Below are 21,367 nucleotides of genomic sequence, written 5' to 3'. Positions count from 1 at the left end.
TTATTACCCTCCTCCACAGAAATTTTTTCCCCCAAGTATTAGTAAATATCCACAAGATCAAAAGGTTTAATTTCTTTCTCAGGAGCCATCCACTGAACCTAGCCCCTCTAACACACTCCACTTTAAAAAAAAAAAAGTTTCTCATTTTCAAAAACATGTTTCAGATACTCAAACATTACTTAAACAGTTTCAGACTTTAAGAGAATGGACATGTTTTCTTGCTGTCAAATAGGCAATGCATTATTATTTAGCACTCATTTTTAGTTGGTAGATTTTAAAGTATCGTATGGTTGGATGTAAGTATTTCTTGGATTAACTTAAGGAAATTTTTTTCATTCTCATTTTAGACATTAAAATATATGGGAAGCGAGAGAAAGTGCGGAAAATAAAGAACTTTTTTGAGAACTTGCTCAGTTTTTAATTAAGGAATTTATTAAGGATATCTTTCTACTGTTCTTAAATTAATTCTGAATCAGAAGCCAAGTGATTTTTTAGTCTTGAATAGCAATGATACAGATACTCTTTATCAATGATGTATATATTAACCACAAGTATATATCAGATATATTTTATTTCTAAAGAAAACCTAAGTGCCTGCCAGTACCTAATGACATCATTAACATTAATTAATTCTGCCAGAGTGAGAAGTGAATTTATCTGTTATTTCCATAATGGAAAAAACTCACAATTTAGCTGTGGGAACTGCTATTTTGCACAAAATATACATGAAAATAGCAATTTTCTTCTGCTACAAGAAATGAAACCACTAGGTTTTTTAATTCTCTTAATTTAGCAGGTATTAATTTGTTGGCATTCACTGTCTAAAGTTTTTAACCTATTTTCCCTCTCAATCAAATTCTCCCCTCAGGGTTAATACCCTATTGCTGTAAGGATATTGTTTTCTCAGAAAAGCATTCACAATTTAGAGAAACGCTGTCTGCATATACTCTCTGTACCTACTCTAAAGAGTTATGAAAAACTCCCCGACAAAAGAGGTTACTTCTGAACCTCTGAACTGAATCTTTTAATGCTCCTAATGCAGAATCCTTAAAACAGTCTTAAAATTTAAAACAAGTCTTTAAAAATCATATCTATGCCCAATCCTTTGCCTCAAAAGCACCTCACACACGTTCATCTAACGATAGAGGTTTTTTGTCTCTGGAGTGTGAGCAGAAATTGCAAGCTGTTAAGTAGAAAACGTAAAGATTTCGTTGAGCACTGAAAGAAGGAAAACTGTTGACGTCTGAGAGTGACAGATTCTCCGAGGCGTCTCCCGAAGGTGTTTCTAGTTGCTTCAGTTGTGTCCGGACACCAGAAAAGCCAAACGGAACAAGCTGAGGACGGTTTTCAGAAAACCTGCCTGGTAACAGGTGGCCAGCCCGCGCGCCCGCCACCCTCTTCCGCGCTGGTTTTGCTCGCGGCCGCCAGGCCCGCGCGAGCCTCCCTCTGCCCCTCCGGCCCCTCCGGGCGCCCCCGCCGCGAGGCCGCGCACTCACCCCGCTCCCCCACACTCCTGCGTCCCGGCGGCCAGAGGCATAAGCTGCCGCCGGTGAGGCCCGGGTGCGCTTCGGCTCCGGGTTTTCCTCTCAGTAACGCGGGGCCTCAGTGGAGGCCAGAGGCCCCGCGAGAAGCACGTGGCTCCCTCGAAGCCTCGACCTGGGGCGGGAACTCCGGCCTCCACGCGCCTGGCCCCCCGCCTGCAGGAGTACGCAGGCGCCAAAGCTCGTAGACTCAGCCGAGAAGGCCCGGCCGCGGGCGTGCGTCTCTAGTTCCCGCACACTTGGCCTCAATTGTGAGAATTTGCAGCGTCCCACCCCATCTGGGATCACATAACAACTGATCCACCTCCTACAAACGAAGAAAGTGAGGCCCACCCTGCTTTCTGGGTGCCTTGCTTTGGAGGCCACACGGTTGTTGGAGCGCTGCTAAAGCCGGTTCTCTCGATTTCCTCCTATCGAGCAGCCAGAGGGTGCTCAGAACGCGCCTCCGGGAGCTGCGGGGGGAGGGAGCCCAGCGCCCGGGCCTCGAGTTGCTCTGGCTACTGCGTGAGCCAGACGGCCTTGCCGCCGCTCGGGCAGTGTCCGCCCAGGTGAGCGCCGCGGGGGCCCTGCAGCCAGGCGCCCAAGCCAGCGCGGCCTCCCCGGCACGTGCTGGCCCCGCACCTGCACCCGGTGGGTCTGGCTGGGCTGCGTGTTTCATCGGAGGCGCCTCCCCAAGGGGAAGCCGGCACGGACGCGGTCCGGCCCTGCGCTGTAGGCTACCGTCCCCGCCACCCCGCCAGGCTCGGCCGGGCCGCAGCTGCGCCCCGTTGGGGGCTATCTGGTTTACTGGAATGGGAAGGGCGCACGCGAGCCGGGCCTGCGGAGTCCGGGGGGAAGAGGATGTAAGCCCAGAAGATTTCTATACAGCCAGGGCTCGCAGCTCAGCGGTCTCGAGCGGCGCGGACCGTAGCGGGGGGAGGAGTCGTTCTCCAAAACCGGCCTCACGCTGCGTTCTAGGGCCTCACGCGGAATAAGAAATAAATAGGGGTGTTGGTCACTTCGCAGGAGATTTTTCGTTGTTTCTTTATTTACTTCCCGCCCGCGGACAAGTCGGACAGCCTCCGGGCCATGACACCTGGGAGACTTCAGGCTAAATAGAGACTAGTTAGCTTAGAGCTCTGGATTTTCTCAGGGAGCGTTACCCCCCGCCCCTTTCCTTGCTTCCCCCAGGGGGGGAGTGAATTGTCCTCCCTGTCCCCAGCTGCAAACCGCGCCTTTCTCCCTTGTAAACGTGAAATGCGTCCTTGTCGCATTTTCCAGGTTGTCTGTGTGTGTGTCTTAAACTTTACCATACGAACAAAGATAATTTGGTTATTCCTGACGGGGGCCTGAGGATTTGGAGGAACGTCTCAGCACATGAGAGGAAAGATTCTCGGATCCTCCAGCCAGCTGGGACCGCACAGCAGAAAGGAAGATTACTGCTGCCAACGTGCGGGACATGGACCGTTCTGTTGTTTGTTTTTATTTTTTAATTTCTCCTTTCTGTCGTTTGTTTGCTTTTCCTTTTTGGCTCAGCTCTGAGAGCATTTCGGAGCTATCCTTTCCCGCTTCCTGACTCTCTTCCCCTCCCCTTCTTCTTTCTGGTGCAGGCAATTAGGGCAAAGAAATCAGTGCCAGGTTCCTGCCCCTAAAGAGAAAGGAATTGCTTCGGGGGTTGCGTCCCGACACCTGTCTCTGCCCTGGATGGCGAGGGGGATGGGTGGGGACGAGAGGTCAAGACGCCTGGGGTGGGGAGAGGCCAGGCTGACGGGGGACACTCTCCAAGAGAATGTTTCTGGGGACTCCTCTTGCCACTTCTTCCCTCGTCCTTTGGCTCCCAGCTTCTCGCAGGTCATTAGCACGCGGGTTATTAACACCGGGGGTTCCCTCACGTTCCGCCGCCCTCTGTCCCCCGACCAGGGACCTGGGGCTGGAATCAGTTGAGCAACACTGACAAGCGTTCGTTAATTTGCATTTATTTTCAGGAAAATATGGGCAAGGAAGGGTACTGCCTTACATTTCAACAAGTAATTTGTGATCATCACATTGGACAATTCAAACTTACAAATTACTTTCCCACCTACTGGACGAAGCGGCCAAAGTCAAAACTGATACACAGGAGTGCGGGCTCTCCGCGGACTTTGGAGAATGAAGGTGCACTAAAAACTCACTAGACAAAACAGGGTTGTTTAAAAAGAGAGAGGGGCTGACAGGGGAAGTGGAACTGGGGTTTGGGGGCCTGGGTTTGTTTTTTCTTCCTCGTTTGCTTTTGGTCTCTAAACCGAACTGTGCGACCCTGTGCTTAGACCCGTGAGGGGCTCGGTCCGGCGCCCGTGCCCAGCCTAACCCACCCCTGTGTCCTGACTTGGCTGTTTCCTCCACACTCCTGGACCCTCGCGATCCTCCGCGCCCAGCTTCCGGGAACCGAGCTGTTCTCTTTAATAAATAACTCGTAGGGAGAAGGTGTGAAGAGGGCAGGACAGCTTTATAACAAGTGAAAACGTAAAAGCGCCATCATGTGAGGAAGAGAAGGAGAACAGAGGGGAAATATTTTTTGCTTTTGTTTTATATATATGTATATATGTACTGTATATATCTTAAAGTTCTGTTTCCTGGGCGCTAAGACTTGAGACATGCTCAGCTCAACCAACAGCAACTAAAAAGTTCAAGTGGTCCCTGGAACGGACCGGACTATATACAGCATTCCCGCCGAGGCGGAAGCGCGAGGCGTTAGCATGCGGTGGGGGGCGCTCATCCCTTCGGCCTTGCCCCAGCGCGCTCTGGCCAGGCTGGGGGAGGAGGAAACCGGGAGGGTCTGGCCTGCAGGCGGGGGAGCAGTGCCAAAGGCAGCTGAAGGGGGCAGCAGTCTGCGCGCGAAAAACACTTAATGGTTGTTGTGATTTGGAGTAGTGCGTGGGTGCACGCAGTGGCAGAAAACGTCAGTTAGTGACTCCAGTGTCCAGAAAGAATAAATAAAGGTGTTGGGCTCAAACATTGGGTCAGAGCGAAGAGCCTCCGGAGGCTGCAAGTGCATAACTGTACAGAAAGACTGGAAGGGGGTGACTTAAGAATTCGGTGGGGGGTGGGGAGGAGCTCACACAGCTCCCGTACATAGAACGCATGGGCCAGGCCGAAGCACCGGTCCCCTTCTCCAGGGGACATCCCTCAAGCAAGTGGCACAAAGACGGGGACGACAGTGCAGGCAATGGGTATCTTTTAGGGGAGTGAAAATGCAGTTCTGGAGAAGCCGAGGCAAAGGCGGGCGGTGCAGCAGCAGCAACAGGACAGGGGCCATGGAAGGCGCAGGTAGTTGCGTTTCTTCTCTTCCTTCCACTCCTGGGCTCACAAGACTTGGAACCTCCATGAGGCTTGGTCCTTATAGTCCAGACAGTCGGGTGAATTGAAGTTGAGTTTCCAGGCGGAGGAAGCAGCTGCAGCGCCAGGCTCCTTGTAATCCAAGCAGTCTGCCGAGTTGAAGGCGAGCCCCGAACCGCCGTAGCCCTGGTGATGGTGGTGGTGATGGTGGTGGTGGTGTCCCGAGGACTGGCTCAGCGGGTGGTGCGCGTGCGGGTGGTGGTGATGGTGGCCCGCCATGGAGGAAGGAGCCATGGGGCTGAGCTGATGCGGGTGGTGATGCGAGTGCATGGGCGCCAAGTAGGAGCTGCAGTCCACGCCGCTGAAGTAGGAAGAGGAAGGTGCTGGGTAGCCCTGGCCGTAGCTGCTGCCCTGGCCGTAGGACATGGGGTAGGAGGCTGCAGCTGAGGCGGCGCCCGCAGCCACAGAGCGCTGCATACAGGATGCGTTGCTAGGCGCGGCCAGTGGTTCGGGTACCGACACCGACGCCGGTGCTGAACCCGGCGAGATGGAGGCCGGGCTCCAGATGGACGAGGCCACCGGAGTGCTCAGCGACGCCGCGGCTGCCACTGCCTGGTTCCCGCCCAGGCCTGTTGCCGCTGCCGCCGGGTTGGCAGAGGCGCTGGACGCCGAGCTGGAAGACGAGGCGGAGCTGGATACAGCGGGAGGTGTAAATTGGCCGCTGCTTTCCGAGCCCGAGCTCTCCCGCACCGGGGATGATTTCTTCTTGGCCGGGCGGCTCTTGGTCCCGCTCCCGCTCTGTTGCTGCTGGCGGCATTTGGCTCGGCGATTCTTGAACCAGACCTGCAGCGGGCCGGCCAGACCAGGGAGAGCGGGTCAGAGGGGCGAGTGGCGCTTGTTGCTACTTCGCCCCTCCGACCCACCACCCCGCCCAGAACAGAACCTTGCGTCCCTTTTCCACGGAGGCCTTGGCGTCTTCCCGTCTCAGGCCCGGCCAGACCCTGCCCCCGCATTCCCAGCTCCTATGCTCTCCCCCATCCATCTGCTCAAAGCCCCTTCTCTGCCTGCTCGCTGGTGGGGATGCACACCATCCCACCCCCAGTAACTCTGCCCCAGGGCGGGACGTTTGCTTCTGTACAGCCAGAAGGTCAGTACAGTGCCGTTGGCTGCATCCCCAAAGCCCCCTGTGGGGTGGGGTGTTGCCCCTCTCCCAAGGATGACTGGAGGCTCTGTATTCTACAAACAGAACTCGGGAAACCACAGAGAGGCACAGAGCAGGCCGCGGTGTTAGGGGCAGTTTCACCAGTCTGGAGCCATGGTCGTTGCAATGAATCGGCCCCTGGAGTGCCTGGGCAGGCGGGACGGGGTGGCGGGGCGACTGTTGAAGTGCGAGCAAGAGCAAAGCGGGGAAGCTGAATGAAGGCACCTCTTGGGGTACTCGGGAAGGGCGCCAGGGTGGGATTTCGTTGGGCTTCTTGGCTCGAGATGGGAACTAAGTGGAACAGACCGTCAGTCTTAAAGTTCTCACTCCTCTTGGTGGACCCCGGCGCGCATGATACTGAATTCCTGGTGTTTTCTCGAGCCTCCGGAGAAAGAAGGCGGGATAAAAGACCCCTATGCAGAATTCTGAATTAGAATCTGAACGGTATTTTCAGGGCTCTTTCACCACAAAAATAGAAACAGCAAAGTTGGCAGCCGGATTCTGTGGTCTGTATCCTCTTCCAGGCAGAGAAAGTATCTTATCAGACCGAACCCACCCCAGGAACGCATTCCCAGGCAGGGCACCAGGCTCAGACCACAGCTCCATTCTTCCAGTTCCAGAATCACAGGGATGCAAGGCCAGGACCGAGGCAGCATTCAAGCCCCGGAATGAAATTGTCAAGTTCTGGGGCGGCTAAAGAAGCAGGGGCAAGTGTCGGGTCCCTCAGGGCACTTTACTTTCAGAATCTTCTCTCTTCCTCCCACTCTCCTAAAAAGTGCTTTCGATAACGAAGGCACCCGGCTATCCAAGTAATCTAAGCCTTTTCCTTTAACTTTGTCCCCTTTTCCTGGAGGGACCCAGCGCTAGGGGGAGTCTGAGAGGAACGGCCCAGGCTGTAAGACCGCCCCCACTCAGACCATCCTCCGCCTCCCCGAGATCCGCCGCCAGCCTGCCCTCACCCACCAGCACCGGCTCCCCAACTACGACTTTAGAATCCTGGGTGCACGCACCTGGACTCTGGACTCGGGCAGGTTAATTTTGAGCGCCACTTCCTCCCGCATGAAGATGTCCGGGTAGCGAGTCTTGGCGAACAGCGCCTCGAGCACGTCCAGCTGCGAGCGCGTGAAAGTGGTGCGCTCTCGCCGCTGCTTCCGCGGGGTGGCTGTGGGGACACGCGGGGGGCTCCTTGGGTCAGTAGAGGCCACGCGGACCGGGGCAAGAAGACGCGGGCAGGCAGGCCCCTGGCAGGCCCTGCGCCGGGCCATCGGCAAGGGAAAACCAAGCTCCTAGTAAAGAAACTTCCCAGTCCTAGAAAAGAAACTCACCTAGCCTGAGAGGCCACAGGTGGGAAAAAGTGTGTGTGTGTGTGCATCCCCAAGGCTCCGGGCCTGCCCGCATCCCTGCGTCCGAGAGGTTAAAATAGGTAGGGTAGTTCCCTTCCTCCATGTCCCCTCCAGCCCGCCGCCCCCCCCCCCCCCCTCGCCCCGGCCTGGTGTTGGAGAGGTGTGTCGAAACACCACCGGGAAAACACATTCTGAGGGAATAAATGGGGGTAAAGGAGGAGCCGGAAAAGAAACCCAGGGTTCGGCTCAAGCCTTCCCTTCAGCGGTTTTGGTGCAGGCCGCTGGTCCTGGGCACAATTTCATTAGGGAAGGAGAACTCGCCTACCTCAGCCCAGCCCAGCCCGTCGCGTTGATTAGGAAAATTCGGCCTTAGGGCCAAGCGCTTTTCGTTAGGGCTTAGCAAGTGTCTAGATTCCTCATTCAACGTTGGGGGAAAAGGAATAAATCCACACACACAAAAAAATAGCCACCCGTGGGAAACGAATTCGCGGGTAAATGCGCTCTGCCCTGGCAGTGAGAGCATAATAGGAGACAGGTTGCTCTTGTGGCCGGGCCGGGAAGGTGCTCATCACAAGTTCTCGCCGCCCTGACCCACCTCACCCACCCGCGACGCTGCTGCGGCAGGCGGCCAGCAGTGGGTTCTGTGTTGTGAACAACTAGGTAACTAGCTTCTTGGGCCTTCTCGGCAATAAAAGCATGCGCTCAGAGCCGGTAACCTGGGTGTTCCCAACGTTTGCAGGGGCAGGGGCCCGGGAGGGCGGGTGCTCACCCGGATAACCCACGGAGGGGTGCAGCAGGTCCATGGCCGGCCCCGCCAGGCCCAGCCCGTTCATGCCATATGGGGGTTGTTTGAGGTAAGACATCATGCTAACAGCCGGGTGGAGGCGCCCCGACGGATCCAGGGGGCCGCGGGCCGGGCACGGTGCGGGACTCCCACCGCTCAGTCCTTTGAACTCTGTTGCGTCTGGGGACCGGGCCTGTGAAGATACGAGACACAGGGAAACCGTAATTCAGAGCCACCCCAGCTCCCAAGTCTTGCCCGAGACAAAGATCTGGTTGGAAAGGGGGAGCAAGATGAAGCCCTGGGCAGAGGCATCAATTCTGATCCACAAGGCCCTAAGTCCAGAGACCATAGCCTTGAAAAACGTTTCTGGATGTCGTTGCCTCTGTTCGGAGTTGAAATTGGCCAAAGACTCTGGCAGGACGGCAGGGGGGATTGAGAATTGATGAAAAACCCGGTCAGGCTAAGGGCGACAGCAGGGCCGAAATCGTCCGGAGTGCAAGGTTCTAAAATTTTGAGTCCGGCGGGAGCCGATCTCAGGCTGCACCACCAAACACTCACTCGGCGCCCTGGCCGGCCTCAGGCTGCCAAAGCTATGAGGGGTTGTTTCGTTTTGTTTCAATTGCTTTTGAAAGTGAGATAAAAAGTAAAGATTCCAGAGGGCCAAAGCAAGGCACTGCGAGGACTGGCCGCACGTCGGCCTCTGTGGGACGCGTTGCTCACTCGGGGGCCTGCTCTCCCTCAAGGTTTCCGTGGCTGGGGCCGAGCCCCAGCGTCCGCAGCCAACCCTACAGCTAACCTCTCTGCTCCCAGTCACTGAAAGGCTGTGCCGGAATCTCACCACAGCTCAACCGCAGTTATCCACCTAGGCCCAGCAAAGGCGGTCAAAGGAGGCAGAAGGGGTCACGGTAGAGGTGGCAGTTCCAAGATGAGGCCCGTAGTTCGGGGAACCTCAGCCGGGGCTGTGGGCCTCTATTGGGCGGCGCAGTCTGCGCTTTCTTTCTGCCGGGTCCTGTATAGGGACAATGGGGTCCCGGCCAGGTCTGAAGGCTGATCGAATCCAAAGGGTCTCCGGGATTTGGGAGGCTGGGTTGAGGCAAGCGCCGTGCGCTGCCTGCCTATCCCTACTCCCTGAACCCGCGATCCCGGACCCGACCGAGAACTAGGCCTCAGCGGCGTGGCCCGCGCTGATCCCGGCCAGAAGGTCAAAGCTGCGCTTCCCTAACTGCTCCGAACCCTAGGCGCTATACTCGGGGGTCAGGAAGAGATTCTGGTAAGTTGGATTGGAGCCCAGGAGGCCTTGTCGCTCCACCCCGTTTGGCGGGAACTTTTCTTAAAGCAGGCCTCGGGACCTGGGTTAGGGAGTACCGCAGGAGAAGTTTGAACTGAAGACGCACTACCTCCCCCCATACCCCACCCGGGTCCGCCGGGACCCTCAGCCTGGACTGAGAGAGCCCTGTTCGCCGGGAAGGGGAGGAAGAAGAGGGCAACAGCCGGTACTCTTGGACCAAAGGAGAACCAGATTCAAGCGCGGAGGGTCTGCTAGGCTGCTGCCTTGAGTTTTCAAAGACTTCCTCCAAACTTCGGCTCGGCGACTTCGGAGGAGGCGGGGGAGGGGGCAGAGCGTCGTAGCACCGCTTTGGGGCCCTCCGCACACCTAGAGAGGCTCCAGGCCGCTCCCCCGGCCCCGCCCCATTGCCCAGGACTGGGGGAAGCGGGTACCGCGTAGAGGAGGGGGAAAACAGAGCAATCAATGCGCTCCCGGAGTTCCGCGCGACCCCGCGTCTTTCTCCTTACCTGTTCTCTGCCGCTTCGGCCTCTCACCATCTACACTTCACGCCCTTACAGAGACCCGCCCGGCCGCCAACCTGCAAAACAGAGCCGCACAGGAATTACGCATCGGGCCAGGCGGCTGGTCTTGGACCCCGGGATTTCTTTCTTTCCCCAACTTCCCTCCTCCCATTTCTTTCTTCTTACCCAATGGCTTTTGTGCGTGTTCCTCCAGGTTTCACTTTAATGCACACTTTGTTTGCAAAGCCCTACACGCTCCCGGGACATTGCCTCGCCCAAGACCGCGCCGAGCAGCCGCGAGTGGGGAGGGTGGAGGGTACGGGGGATAGAGTTGGAAGGAGGTTCGCCTTTACAGCTGCACTCTCGGGGCAGCAGGGAGACAGCAGGGCCTGGAGAAGTCCTGCAGAGGCACTTTTCAAACTAAGTAAATCAAGCAATTTACCTGGTCGGAGTAGCTTGTCTTGCTTGGTTGTTTAGGTGATTGGAAATGTAGCTTGATGAAGATTGATCACCTTTCTACTGCCCTCCCCGGGTAAGTGAATGCGAGCCGAGTGCGTAACGGGGCTAGGCCGCCAATCCAGGGCCCCGCGCGGGCTGAGTGACAGGGAGCCGGGCAATGGCAGCTCGAGCCGGGGGTTACCTCTGCGCGCCCCCGCCCTCCCCCGCCCCTTGCACCCCGCCCTCCCCCGCCCTCCCTCCACCCCCGCCCCGGTCGCGCGCTAACTCTGGGGCTCGGTTTGCAAATACCAAACAGATCGAGACGAGGAAGGCGAGAGCAGCGACCAAGCCCAGGCCATTGAGGGGGCGCCCGTCCCGGGGCCTGTCCAGGGGCCCCCACTCCTCTCCCGCCCTCTTGGCGCTCCGAAGGGAGTGGCAGAGGGAGGCGAGGTGCTGGAGAACCGGTTTCTTAGCTCTCCCTTGAGCCCACCCGGCTCGGCGACCGGGTGTGGCCGCGAGGACTCTGGGGCCGGGGGCTTGAGGAGCGGGGCCCCCAGCTTCTCTTGCGGCGCCGCGGACCTCAGCGCCTGCTACCTCTGCGCAGCCACCTGCAGACCGACCCCGGGGGCGGATTGTGCTGGCGCGGGCAACTCTGCGGAGCGCGAGAGCAGCTCCGGGCGCGCAGATCCCTCCTCCGCACCTCAGTACTTTCGCGCCCGGGAAGAGCACCCACAAGGGAGGCATCCCCACTTACCTGCTCCTCGGAGTCTCTTGGGGTTTCCGGTCCCCACGAAGAGTGCTTTAAAATCTTAAACGCTTTTTCGGAGACGTTCGAGTCCAACGTTCCCCCTCTCCACTTCCCCTCCCTCCTTTCCCCGCACACACACTTTACTTCTGAATGGAGAGATTTTGATAGGAAACTTTCTCTTTCCCACTGTCTATTTCTCTCCCTCCTCGTTTCCATTACCAGGGACAGTCTGTTGGAAAATGAGACCCCCTGCCCTCAATTTCTTTTCCACGTGCCGCGGAGTGAGCCTCCTTGAGGCGATTTCACCGGATTGCTCATATTGGCGAAGTCCATTTCCCAGCCGAACAAACTTCTCAAACTCGTCCACCTGAGTGGACTTTTCAAAGCGCCACAAAAGTGCTTTCGCCCCTACTCCTGAGCAAGGTAATTCTTTTAAATGGCACCTCCTCCTATATTATTACTCACGGATTTACTCCCTTTCGAGGAATTCTTACCCTTTTTTCCTAACCCACCCTCCCCTAACAGGCGTAGTGAAAAGTTTGAACAGGAAGGAGAGTAGGTATGCGGGCAAGTCATGGAACCACAAGGTGCATCGCCGTGGCCAGCGCCCGCACGGCCCGGGCCGCTGGGTCCCGCCTCGCAAGCCGACCGGGCTCTGGGCGAGGAGGAGGAGGAAGGGGGAGCTCGCTGAGTGAAAAGGGGCCGCCGCAGCAGCTCATCAAAGTGTTTCCCCCTCCCCCAAGCGACACTTTCCTTTGGAGTCCGAATAAAATACGGTAACAGAATATGATGGAGGGCACACTGTTTCCTTAACTGCTTCTCAAAGGGCCCGGGAGATCTTCTTAGGACCTTTAATAAGGCTTTGGTCGGTTCTTTTGTTGATCTCTCAAAATCAACTCCTTCTAATTGAAGTTGGAGCTGAAAGCGAGCTAATGTTCAAAGAAAGTGGCCGCCAGACCAACGAAATTACATTTTTTTTTTGACGATGAGGGAACATCTAATCAAAGGGGCATGGAAGGAGGGGTGGGAGTGAGGGAGTACGAAGGAGAAAAGGAGGTTTTACAAGATCCTTCTGTGGTTCACAAAAGTCAGCGACACGGGCGCTTCTCTACAGAACAAAGACACCGCGGCTCATTCACAAAAGGGAAAGAGAGAGAGAAAGCAGAATAAAAGAACGAGAGGAAAGGAAAAACATGGGGGGTGGGGTGGGGTGGAAAAAGCTGTAAAAGGAAAAGAAGCTGCGCAGAGCGCGGCGCTGGCCCCGGGGCGGACACACCTCAGGCTCGCCCAAGGCCCCCGTCGAGAGTAGCCCGCGTTTCGGAGCCACGGAGATGGTGCTGAGGTTTAAAGAAAGAAACAAAATACACTCCCCTCCCCCAGGCCCAGGAAAAGACGCCTGCTGGAGGTGGACAAGTTTGGTGGGAGGATGTGTGCGGGACTCCTGGCGTACGCTCCGGCAGCGTCCGCGACCGTAGCCCTGCCCTACCCGGGCCTGTGCGCTCTGTGCTTGGGTTTGGACCTCCCGCTCCGGGGTGCGTGTTCTTGCCCTAGCCCCGCAACTTCGCCTCCTGCCTCCTTTCGGCGCGGTTTTGCCTGCAGCCGTAGCACCGGCCCGGGGATCTGCGCAGCTAAATCGGGCAGCGGTGCGTTCTGGAATGTGCCGGCGCGGTCCCCAGGGCCCGCCGCGCGGGAGTATGGCGCTCACAGCTCCAGATGCTGCCACCGGTCTGGGGGAAGTCGGGAGGTATCAAGTAGCAGGGATTCCCCCCCCCCCCATGAGAGTATTTATCTAATCCCAAATTGCAGGCGAATTTTCTTAATGCTCAGCCCATAAAATCCCGGGATTAAGAGAAGAAAAAAGGGAGGAGAGGGAGGAAAGTAGAGAGGGAGAGACTGAAATGAAAGTTTCCTGTACGAGGCGCAGAGGATTGAGGCGATCGTCGCTAGGCAAACGTCCAGGTGGGAGACGCTGGGCCAGAAGCCACGACTATTTCAGCTACGGCCGCAGCGCGGGGAGGGGAAAAGAGGTCAGCGCTTCGGGAGGAAAAGCGAACCCAGCTCAAGGTCCCCAGGCCGTAGAGAGGGAGAGGGAGTTGGGACCCGGGACCCGGAACCCGCAGCTAAGTAACCTCGAGGCCCGGCCAGATTCTGGAGGACACCGGACAAGGGGAAGGGTTTGGCTTCCGGGCCTAGGGATCCTGGCCAGGGACAGAAGTTCCATAAGGGCCAGCCGGCTGTGCTCAAATCAGCCTGCCGCTAACGCTCCTCCTCCCCAGCGACTCCCGGGCCGTCAGCCTCTCCTCCCGCAGTACGGGCTTTCAAGTTCCCCGGCCCTGGGCGTCCCGGGCCGGCGCCCACGCCCGGCAGAGCGTTCTTGGGCCAGCCGGGCGAAGCCCGAACGCGGCGCCCTCGCCTCGGGCCTGACCCGGCCGGTCCCCGGGGTCTGCACTCCAGCGCCGCCGGTGGGAGTGCAGGCGCCACGGAGCCAAATGGAAGCTCCGCGAGGCTCAAGACTGAGGCAGGTGGGGCGGGAAGCGGGTCGGCGCTGCCATTCCCGACCGCCCTGGCAAATCCGGTGCGAGGACAGGTTTGCACTTCTCAGCTCAGTAGCCCTTCGGGAGGGAAAGTTTCCCCAGTCCTTCGTGAACCGAGGGGGTGACGCTGGCCGCCCAAGCCCCAGGCTGTTCGGGACGGGCGATCTACATCTGCTGGCTTTCCCCGAGTTCTGAGAGCTACCCCCGGAAAAGCCGCGGCTCACTCTGCTCTTCCGTTCGAATAAAAAGGGCAAATACCTGATTTCACTTGGTTCTGATAACTTTTCAATAACTTTTCTTAAAATCCTTGTCATGAAGAAATTCTACCGTAGCAAGTTTTAATTGGCTTTTTGAAAGGCAGCTGGAGTCGGCTACATGCTTTTTCGAACAGAGTTTATGTGTGTACGTGTATGTATATGTGTATATATGGGTGTGTACAAATATATACGTATTTATAAAATCTAGACTAAAATATAAATTCTATTGAAGTGTTTCCTCTGAGTCTCCAGACTTGTTGAACGAGCTTGCTTTGTTTGGGACCCTTCTGTAGCAGAATGACTGAATGGAAATTACCATAAAATCGTCAATTTTTTTTCTGTAACCTGAACTTTTTGTTAAAAGTTCTCTTTCCCTCATCACACACACACCTGCCCACATTATCCACCCACCTCCTTCCCCAACGATAACCCCCTTCCTTTCATTTAAGTTCTTACAGACTGTGGGATATCAAAGACATAGTTCTCCTTAAGAGTGCAAAACTTAACAATGAAAATAAGTAATAATGTGGAAAATACATCAAGATTTTATCATTTTCAGTGAGGTGGAATCACAAATTTCCTCAAATCTTTAACAAAAGAGATGACCCTTTGCCTGGATGATAGTTTATACTGCTAAGAACATATGACTAATTGCTCTTCAATTCACATTCATGTGTCAGCAGGGCCCCTTTGGGATGTTATAAACTTATTCAGCTCCAAATACAGCCGTGCCCTGTCCTGCATTTCAGAGGACCATTTTTCCACATGTAGAGTCTTATGGATACACAAATTCCACTTAGCCAAAGTGTCAAGTTTTCATTGCAAGAAAGCAGCAGCGGTGTTTAAGGTAAGAAAGTTTCTGCTTTTATTGAAAATTTATATGACTCAGTATTGTAATAAATAAACAGATAACCATTTTCACAAAAAAATGACAGTGCTATGTTAGAGAAGAAAATATTAATTGGAGGGATTTACTCAGTGGCAAGACAGATTTCTATCAACACAGAATAAATATTAACAGCATTCTTCAACCAACAAATGGAGGAGCCCAGCTAGATGTAATAAATAATTATCCAGAGAAAAAGATGGTGCATTCTCAGATGATAAGCCTGTCTTTTGTAAAAGGATGCATGTCAATTAGTTCCATCCTCATGCCTCACCTTCAAATCACAGGGCTTGTTTCAGGCTATGTTAAAAGATCATCCTCTATGAAAAGCAGAGGAGAAGAACTCTGTTATCCTATGGTAAATGCAAAACAACTGCAGAAAACCCCTATGGTAAATAGAACACAGTTTAATAAGTGGATTGAGTATGATCTAACTATAAAATTTAGGTAGCAGAGTAAATGTTACATATGGCAGGACTGGAAAAAATATTCATGACATTTTCCTTACCCCTCTCTCTGAACCCCCCCCATCATTATGCTATTAACAACAACAACAACCACAATAAAATTTTTCAAATTTTCCTACCATGAAAAAAATGAAAGAATACGGGGAGCATATTTTTTTTTGGAACAACTTGTACACCCCAATATGAAGTACTCACAAGGTGTCTGTGCAAATCTATTTCACGTGATTTTAAAGAACAAACAAATAAATCTATTTTGTAGTTCTGTATATTATCTGGAAAGGTAGGAGAGGAAAAGGGGTGTTGGCGGTAAAGTACAATCCAGCCTATAAATCAACAATGAGTCTGACTTTCTCTGGTTTGGGGATCCAGGATTCTAAAATGTTGGGCGAGATTCTGGCCCGGTCGCTACTGAAGAACACATTTTTCTTCTTTCTTGGCCATCTTGCCTTTGTTTTGCTCCAGAGTTCGCTCCAAATGCTCGTCTTCTTCTTCGGCCCTGGAAGTCAAACAGAAAATAAAATTATTTTCCTGCGTTGAGGGCAAAGCGCATTCCCCCTAACCCGCGCGTTCCCCCTAGACCACGCATTTCGGGCCCGCGCGGGAATTGGGAGCGCGAGGCCAGCGGGAGACTGGACTGAACTTTCCCAAACTTATCAGCCCCTCGGCAGGTGGCCGGGCCTCGGTACAGACCCCATCGCCCACTTACTGCTTCTCCTGAGCGTCCAGATCCCTGACCAGAGCGTCGCGCTTGTCCACCAGGGCTACCAGCTCGTCCAGGAGAAGCTGCTCGCGTCGCTTCTGGGCCTCGGTCTTCTGCCAATCTGCAGGGGCAAGGAGACTCGTTACTCACAGACACAGCCTCCGCACACCAGGCCCCCGCCCCCCTTCCCGCCTTTTTCAGTTCCTTGTGTTGCTCGGCAAACTATATTAGAGACTAGTGTAGAATACAGTCGCTAGTGTATTCGAGAGAGTCTGGCCGTCGTGGTCAAGATTTCACACCTAAAACCAGACTTTCTAAATATTTCCTGCAGATGGAGATAGCTGCGGCTGGGCTGGAACCTGCACAAGAGGCCAGGTGTGAGCCTGAGGCTGGCCGGAGGTGCGCACCTGAGACCAACCACAGTGGGGGAGGGAGAGCTGGAAGTCTAGGAGCGGCGGGCCAGAGAGTCAGTGGCGGGGGAAGTGGCTAAAAGAGGAGGCGGGAAGCAGAGAAGGGCGATAAAATCATTCAGAAAAGGCTAGAGAATCTGCCTGAGAACCTATCCTCCTCCCCCGCCCCCACTCTCACCCCAAACAGCCCATTCTTCGCTAATTTCCTCTTCACTCTATTTTAGCAGTTGGATGTATCTCACACTGGGCGCCATATGCTTCACAAAAACTTTAAAAGTAGTGAATCGGCTAATTAGCATTTTTCTTTGAAGTAAAAAATAAAATTTGCTCTGCAATATTACACTGCAGCTCTCGATCGCATCGCAGCCAGTTTTCTTTTGGAGAGGTTTGCTGGGTGGTTTGAAATCAAAGCACTTTTGCACAGGGAAAATTACATATTTCTTTTTGAAACCCCATAAAGGTTGAAAATCCGATGGACAGTTCTCTTTCCACGGGTGTGGGCAGGCTTTTGGGGGAAGGTTTTAGACCCCAATAATATATTTCATAATCTTTGCTGGTCTGATAATTTCCTTAAGATGAGCAGCAGTTTCATTTAATAAAAACAGGACCAAATCGAACATTTAAAGCACTTTTGAAACCAAAGCCAACTGCTCTCTGGCCAGACTGTGAGGGCTTGTAGCTGTCAATCAACCCCCAGTCTACCCCGCCTCCCTCATTAGGAAGGTAAACAATGAAAAGAAGAAGTAGATGATGAGGCGATAGCAGAACAAATGAGGACCTAGAGGGAAAGAGGACACCAGCTTTAAAAAAAAACACCCGTAGCCACTGACTCAAGCAGTGTCCCTCCCACCCCTTCCCCCAGCAAATGCAGTTTCCAAAAAACAGGGGAGTGCAATCCTTTCGGGTTTCTCTCTTCTCTCTCCATTGCCCTGGGCAATCATGTTAAAACTCACATGGCTGGTGCTTATTCAGATAAACCTAACAATGCACACCGCTGGTTACCATGTGAATCTTCACAAACCACACAAGAATGTGCTGGTTCAAATCCCCCCGACCCCCTCCAAAGCAAAATTTATTCAAGACAGCAAACTGCTCAGCAGCTTTATGAAAGCAAATGGTGCTAGAGGGAATTCTATCTTGTATTTACAAATTAAAAATTAGATGCATCATCATGCAGTAATGGTTAGAATAGCAGCAAAAAGCTAGAACAGTTTATTCCATTTTAACAGTCTCTCATTATAAGTTCAAATACATACATATATGCAACATGCTATGTATTAGTTTTCCATATTCAACACAAAACGTAACACAAATACATTAAATAACTGATCACATTACACTTATAAAAAGCAAAATATTTTAATGCAGTGAGAGGAGAAAAGAAACTATTATAGGAAGTTTTTTTTCTGAATGTAAGAATTTTAAAAATAACAAACAGCAAATCTAAAGAAAAGCCATATCCCTCACAATTTTATTCCTAGGTTTTAAATGAAACTAAGGTCAGTAATGCTGGGAAATTTTCTAATGTGGTTCTTGTTCTAATCAGTCTTATTCTACACAGCAAATAAATTAATAGGCTCTTCAGGTTGGAGAGATCTTAAAGGTCATCGACTCTAATTTCAGGTTACTGTAGTCCTAGAAATACTAACTCAGAGAGTAACGTGCTAAATTTGGAAAAGATTTTCAAGTAAATTTTATAATTATTAGGATTATCAGTTTTGACAAATACTAACCTTTCCATTTCCATCGTCAAGAAGTTGCTCTAATTATAAGCTTTGATTTATAATTCTTTACCCCTAAAACATTTTGATAAGAGCTTTGCCAAGTGGAAAATAGTTTTTCTCAAACATATACTTAAAAACATGTAATTAAATTAAAAAATTACAAAAAGTTTTTAAACCAAAAAAAGATTTAACAAGACTAAGAAATATATTAATTAGCATGAAGAAATGTGACTCATAATTTTCTTAATTGAATTACTCTTCTCTGAACTTGACTAGTGACTTTTAAGCCTTTAATTAATAATTAGAAATATCAGGATTTCATTAATATTGAAAAATTAGGCCTCTAACAATTTGGACTAAAGAGAAAACTCTTACAACTGAAACCTCTGAAATACATGATAATTAAAAAAATCTTAACCTTTTCCTAGCTCTATAACAGCATTTCCCATAACCATAAACATTAAGGATATCTTTGTAATTTTTATCATTTCAGAATCAAATTGAAATGAGATTAGAATTTAAAATATTCTAACATAAATATATAGGATTTTTTCATATTAAATCTGTCATCATTACATTTATATCTGCATGTAAAACATTCGTCAATTGTAGAGTTAATAGTTATGTGCAGTTAGTAGACTAGCAAAACTACTTTTACTATGCATTAGTTTTTCATAGTGAAAATAAATTATATATATATATACACACATATACATACATATATTCGAATGCCAATTTGAGAGATTAAATTATTTTGATCATTTTTAAAAACAAATATTAATATTACCTTTAAAACTGATCGAGTCAGTTTGATTGTATTTTCAAGCTTCAATTTTTAAAAAACCTCCTTGTAAATAGCTTCATGTAGATGTAATGTTAGGTTTTAAAAACCTGCATGCAAGTTTATGCTACCTGTTATGCATTTAAAGAAAGGATTACTCACCTAAAATACCAGTCACAGCTAGGTAACTACACTGGCTTTGGCTTGGACATATTACAATGAGGGTTCTGATTAATTTAAAGATTCTAGCGTACTTTTGCTATAAAAGCCATATTTTCTGGCAACAAATAGGATTAAGTTTTGATGCTGTGTTTGAGCCCAAGTATTGAAATAAAGGGATTCCATTTATGTTCATCTGTTCTGAGCTGTTTCTTAATTTTAAAAACTCTTTTTTATATACATGGCCAATTATTCATTCCTTATTCAGTTTATTTGCTGAAGTTGATAATTACCTTGAAAAAAGGCAAGAGAAATACGTATAAGCACTTTAATATAAAGGACCTAAAGTTCTTGTAGTAAATCTTCAACCTTGCCACAATAAATAAGCCTGGTACTTTGATGAAAATTAACGCTAGTTTGTAAAGAGCACATTGGGGGATTGCAGTAAGTCTTATCTTTAGTTCCAGTCAACTAGCAATCCTGAAAGAGTTTGCATCATCATCAGAGCAGGCCATTTGATAGGATTCTACCGCTGCACCTAATCAATCTATGGAAGACTGTGGCTGTGCTGTGTAACAAAGCTAAAATAGATTTACAAATGGGGTTTTAGGGGATAAGCTCCTCCACAGGATTACATATTGATTTTAAAAATAAAAAGCTTATCATATAAACCATAACTACAAAAATAGTGAACCTATGCATAAATCCTTTTAGAAGAGCACCCACTTCAAACTCTTAGCCAAGAATAAATCAAGATGTACAAAATCCTAGAGAAGATCCATTTCTTGTGCAGAAAATGAACATACCACTTTCTAAAAGCCCACCTCGATGTGTGCAGAAATGAATTTATCTTTCCTGAGGGGGCATTAAATAATCTGGAACAAAAAAAAGTATAGGAAAAGTATATAAAAAATGGTTGTTAGCATGAGGGAACCTACCACTTAGCTTAGTAGAGTGAAACTCCTGCTATGAAAAACACCTCAGGGGTTTAAAAAAAAAAAAAGGGAAAAAACAGGCCTGAATGATTATGGATTTTCAGAAGAATGGATGTATTGAATATTATTTTTTTGCTTTCAAACCAAGCTGTTAATATTTCTTTCAAAGTGCTATGGCAATTAATATTCTGTGCTTTTCTCCTACCGAATGGTTTCAACAGCAGATTTATCTGAAAATATTTTAGTTTATTTATTACTAAAACCATCTTCTGGCTACTAGTAGAAGGGATGAGAAAAGAAAAGAGGAATGAACTTTAAAACAAAAGAAAGCAAAACAAAGCCAAGGAGTGTTGCCTATTCATGTGTTTTTCCATGGTGTTTTTAACATTCTAAAAGGCTATTCAACTACGTGTGTCCATTCTGGGGGCTGGTGCAGAGGACACTGTCTTTAAGGCACTGATCATCATGACAGTCAGTATGTCTTAGGACAGCCCAGTCTATATATTGCCCAGGCCAGTGGGACAGGCCTCGCTCCAAGAAAGTGTTTTTATCTGTAATCAACAGGCGGCTCTTTTTCTCACCAGCAACTGAAATTGGCAGATAGATTACGTCACAGTTACATATGGGTCAGTGATATTAATTTAAGAACAAAACAGAACAAAAAAGAAAAAGCTTATAACTGTATTAAAAACATTTTTTAAAGAACATTTTTTTCATCTTAAAAAAATATGACTTTCTACTGGTCTTCCACACATACAAGAAGATCAGGTAGATAAAAATGATAAGATTATTTAAACACTATAAATTTGGTACACAGGAATAGAATTGCTGATGAAACTAGGATCTTTTATATGTACCATGCCCTCCCTTTAAGACTGATTTGGAAATACTGTTTTGGGGATAGAACCAAAATCTATTTTAAAAGTATTGCATCATGCTGTGTTTTGGGGATGATTTAACTTACTGTACAACAGTGGGTAGATACAAAAAATTAAAGAATATGCGAATGAATCTACAAAGAATAGACTATATAATCAGTATTGTATTTGCTGTACCTGCTTTTCAACTATTTAACTCTCCATTCTCTTTTAAAGACGACAAGAATAATATCAAGAGGAAAAATAACATTTAGGATTCCTGTATACTTTATTTCATGGAAAGTTTCATAGAACTTCTTAAATAATTTAGAAGTTTTATCGTCATTACCAATGATATAATTTGATACATGTAGATAGCCACTTGAAGGAAATTACTTATCTGAACGTGAAGTAAATATGATTTCTAAATGAGGATATACAAATGTTGTCAATCATATTTATTAAAGGAGATCATGTATATAGAAGTAATTAAAATAAAACTTCTATAAGTAAATAAGAA

General features: G+C 50.0%; 2 protein-coding genes across 19 annotated transcripts in view; both read right to left on the bottom strand.

Annotated features, from left to right (window-relative positions):
- Window positions 1-3,485: 3,485 nt before the first annotated feature.
- Window positions 3,486-10,481, bottom strand: OTX1 (orthodenticle homeobox 1). Its single transcript, XM_077135092.1, has 5 exons — window positions 10,394-10,481; window positions 9,958-10,028; window positions 8,149-8,356; window positions 7,047-7,198; window positions 3,486-5,678 (listed from the first exon to the last, which is right to left on the bottom strand). The coding sequence occupies exons 2-5, from the start codon at window positions 9,985-9,987 to the stop codon at window positions 4,863-4,865; spliced, it is 1,206 nt and encodes a 401-aa protein (XP_076991207.1). The 5' UTR covers window positions 9,988-10,028; window positions 10,394-10,481; the 3' UTR covers window positions 3,486-4,862.
- Window positions 10,482-14,769: 4,288 nt separating this feature from the next.
- Window positions 14,770-21,367, bottom strand: part of EHBP1 (EH domain binding protein 1) — a 559,717-nt gene continuing 553,119 nt past the window's right edge. For all 18 annotated transcript variants that reach the window (XM_077134347.1, XM_077134350.1, XM_077134348.1 and 15 more), the window contains 2 exons: window positions 15,988-16,102; window positions 14,770-15,777 (listed from right to left, as the gene is read on the bottom strand). In XM_077134347.1, the coding sequence (XP_076990462.1) occupies window positions 15,687-15,777; window positions 15,988-16,102 (206 nt within the window). In that variant the 3' untranslated portion in view covers window positions 14,770-15,686. The remainder of the gene's footprint in view (window positions 15,778-15,987; window positions 16,103-21,367) is intronic.

Source organism: Tamandua tetradactyla, chromosome 17 (assembly GCF_023851605.1).
Source record: "Tamandua tetradactyla isolate mTamTet1 chromosome 17, mTamTet1.pri, whole genome shotgun sequence".
Lineage (NCBI taxonomy): Eukaryota > Metazoa > Chordata > Mammalia > Pilosa > Myrmecophagidae > Tamandua > Tamandua tetradactyla.
This window is presented reverse-complemented; position numbering and strand designations above follow the sequence as displayed.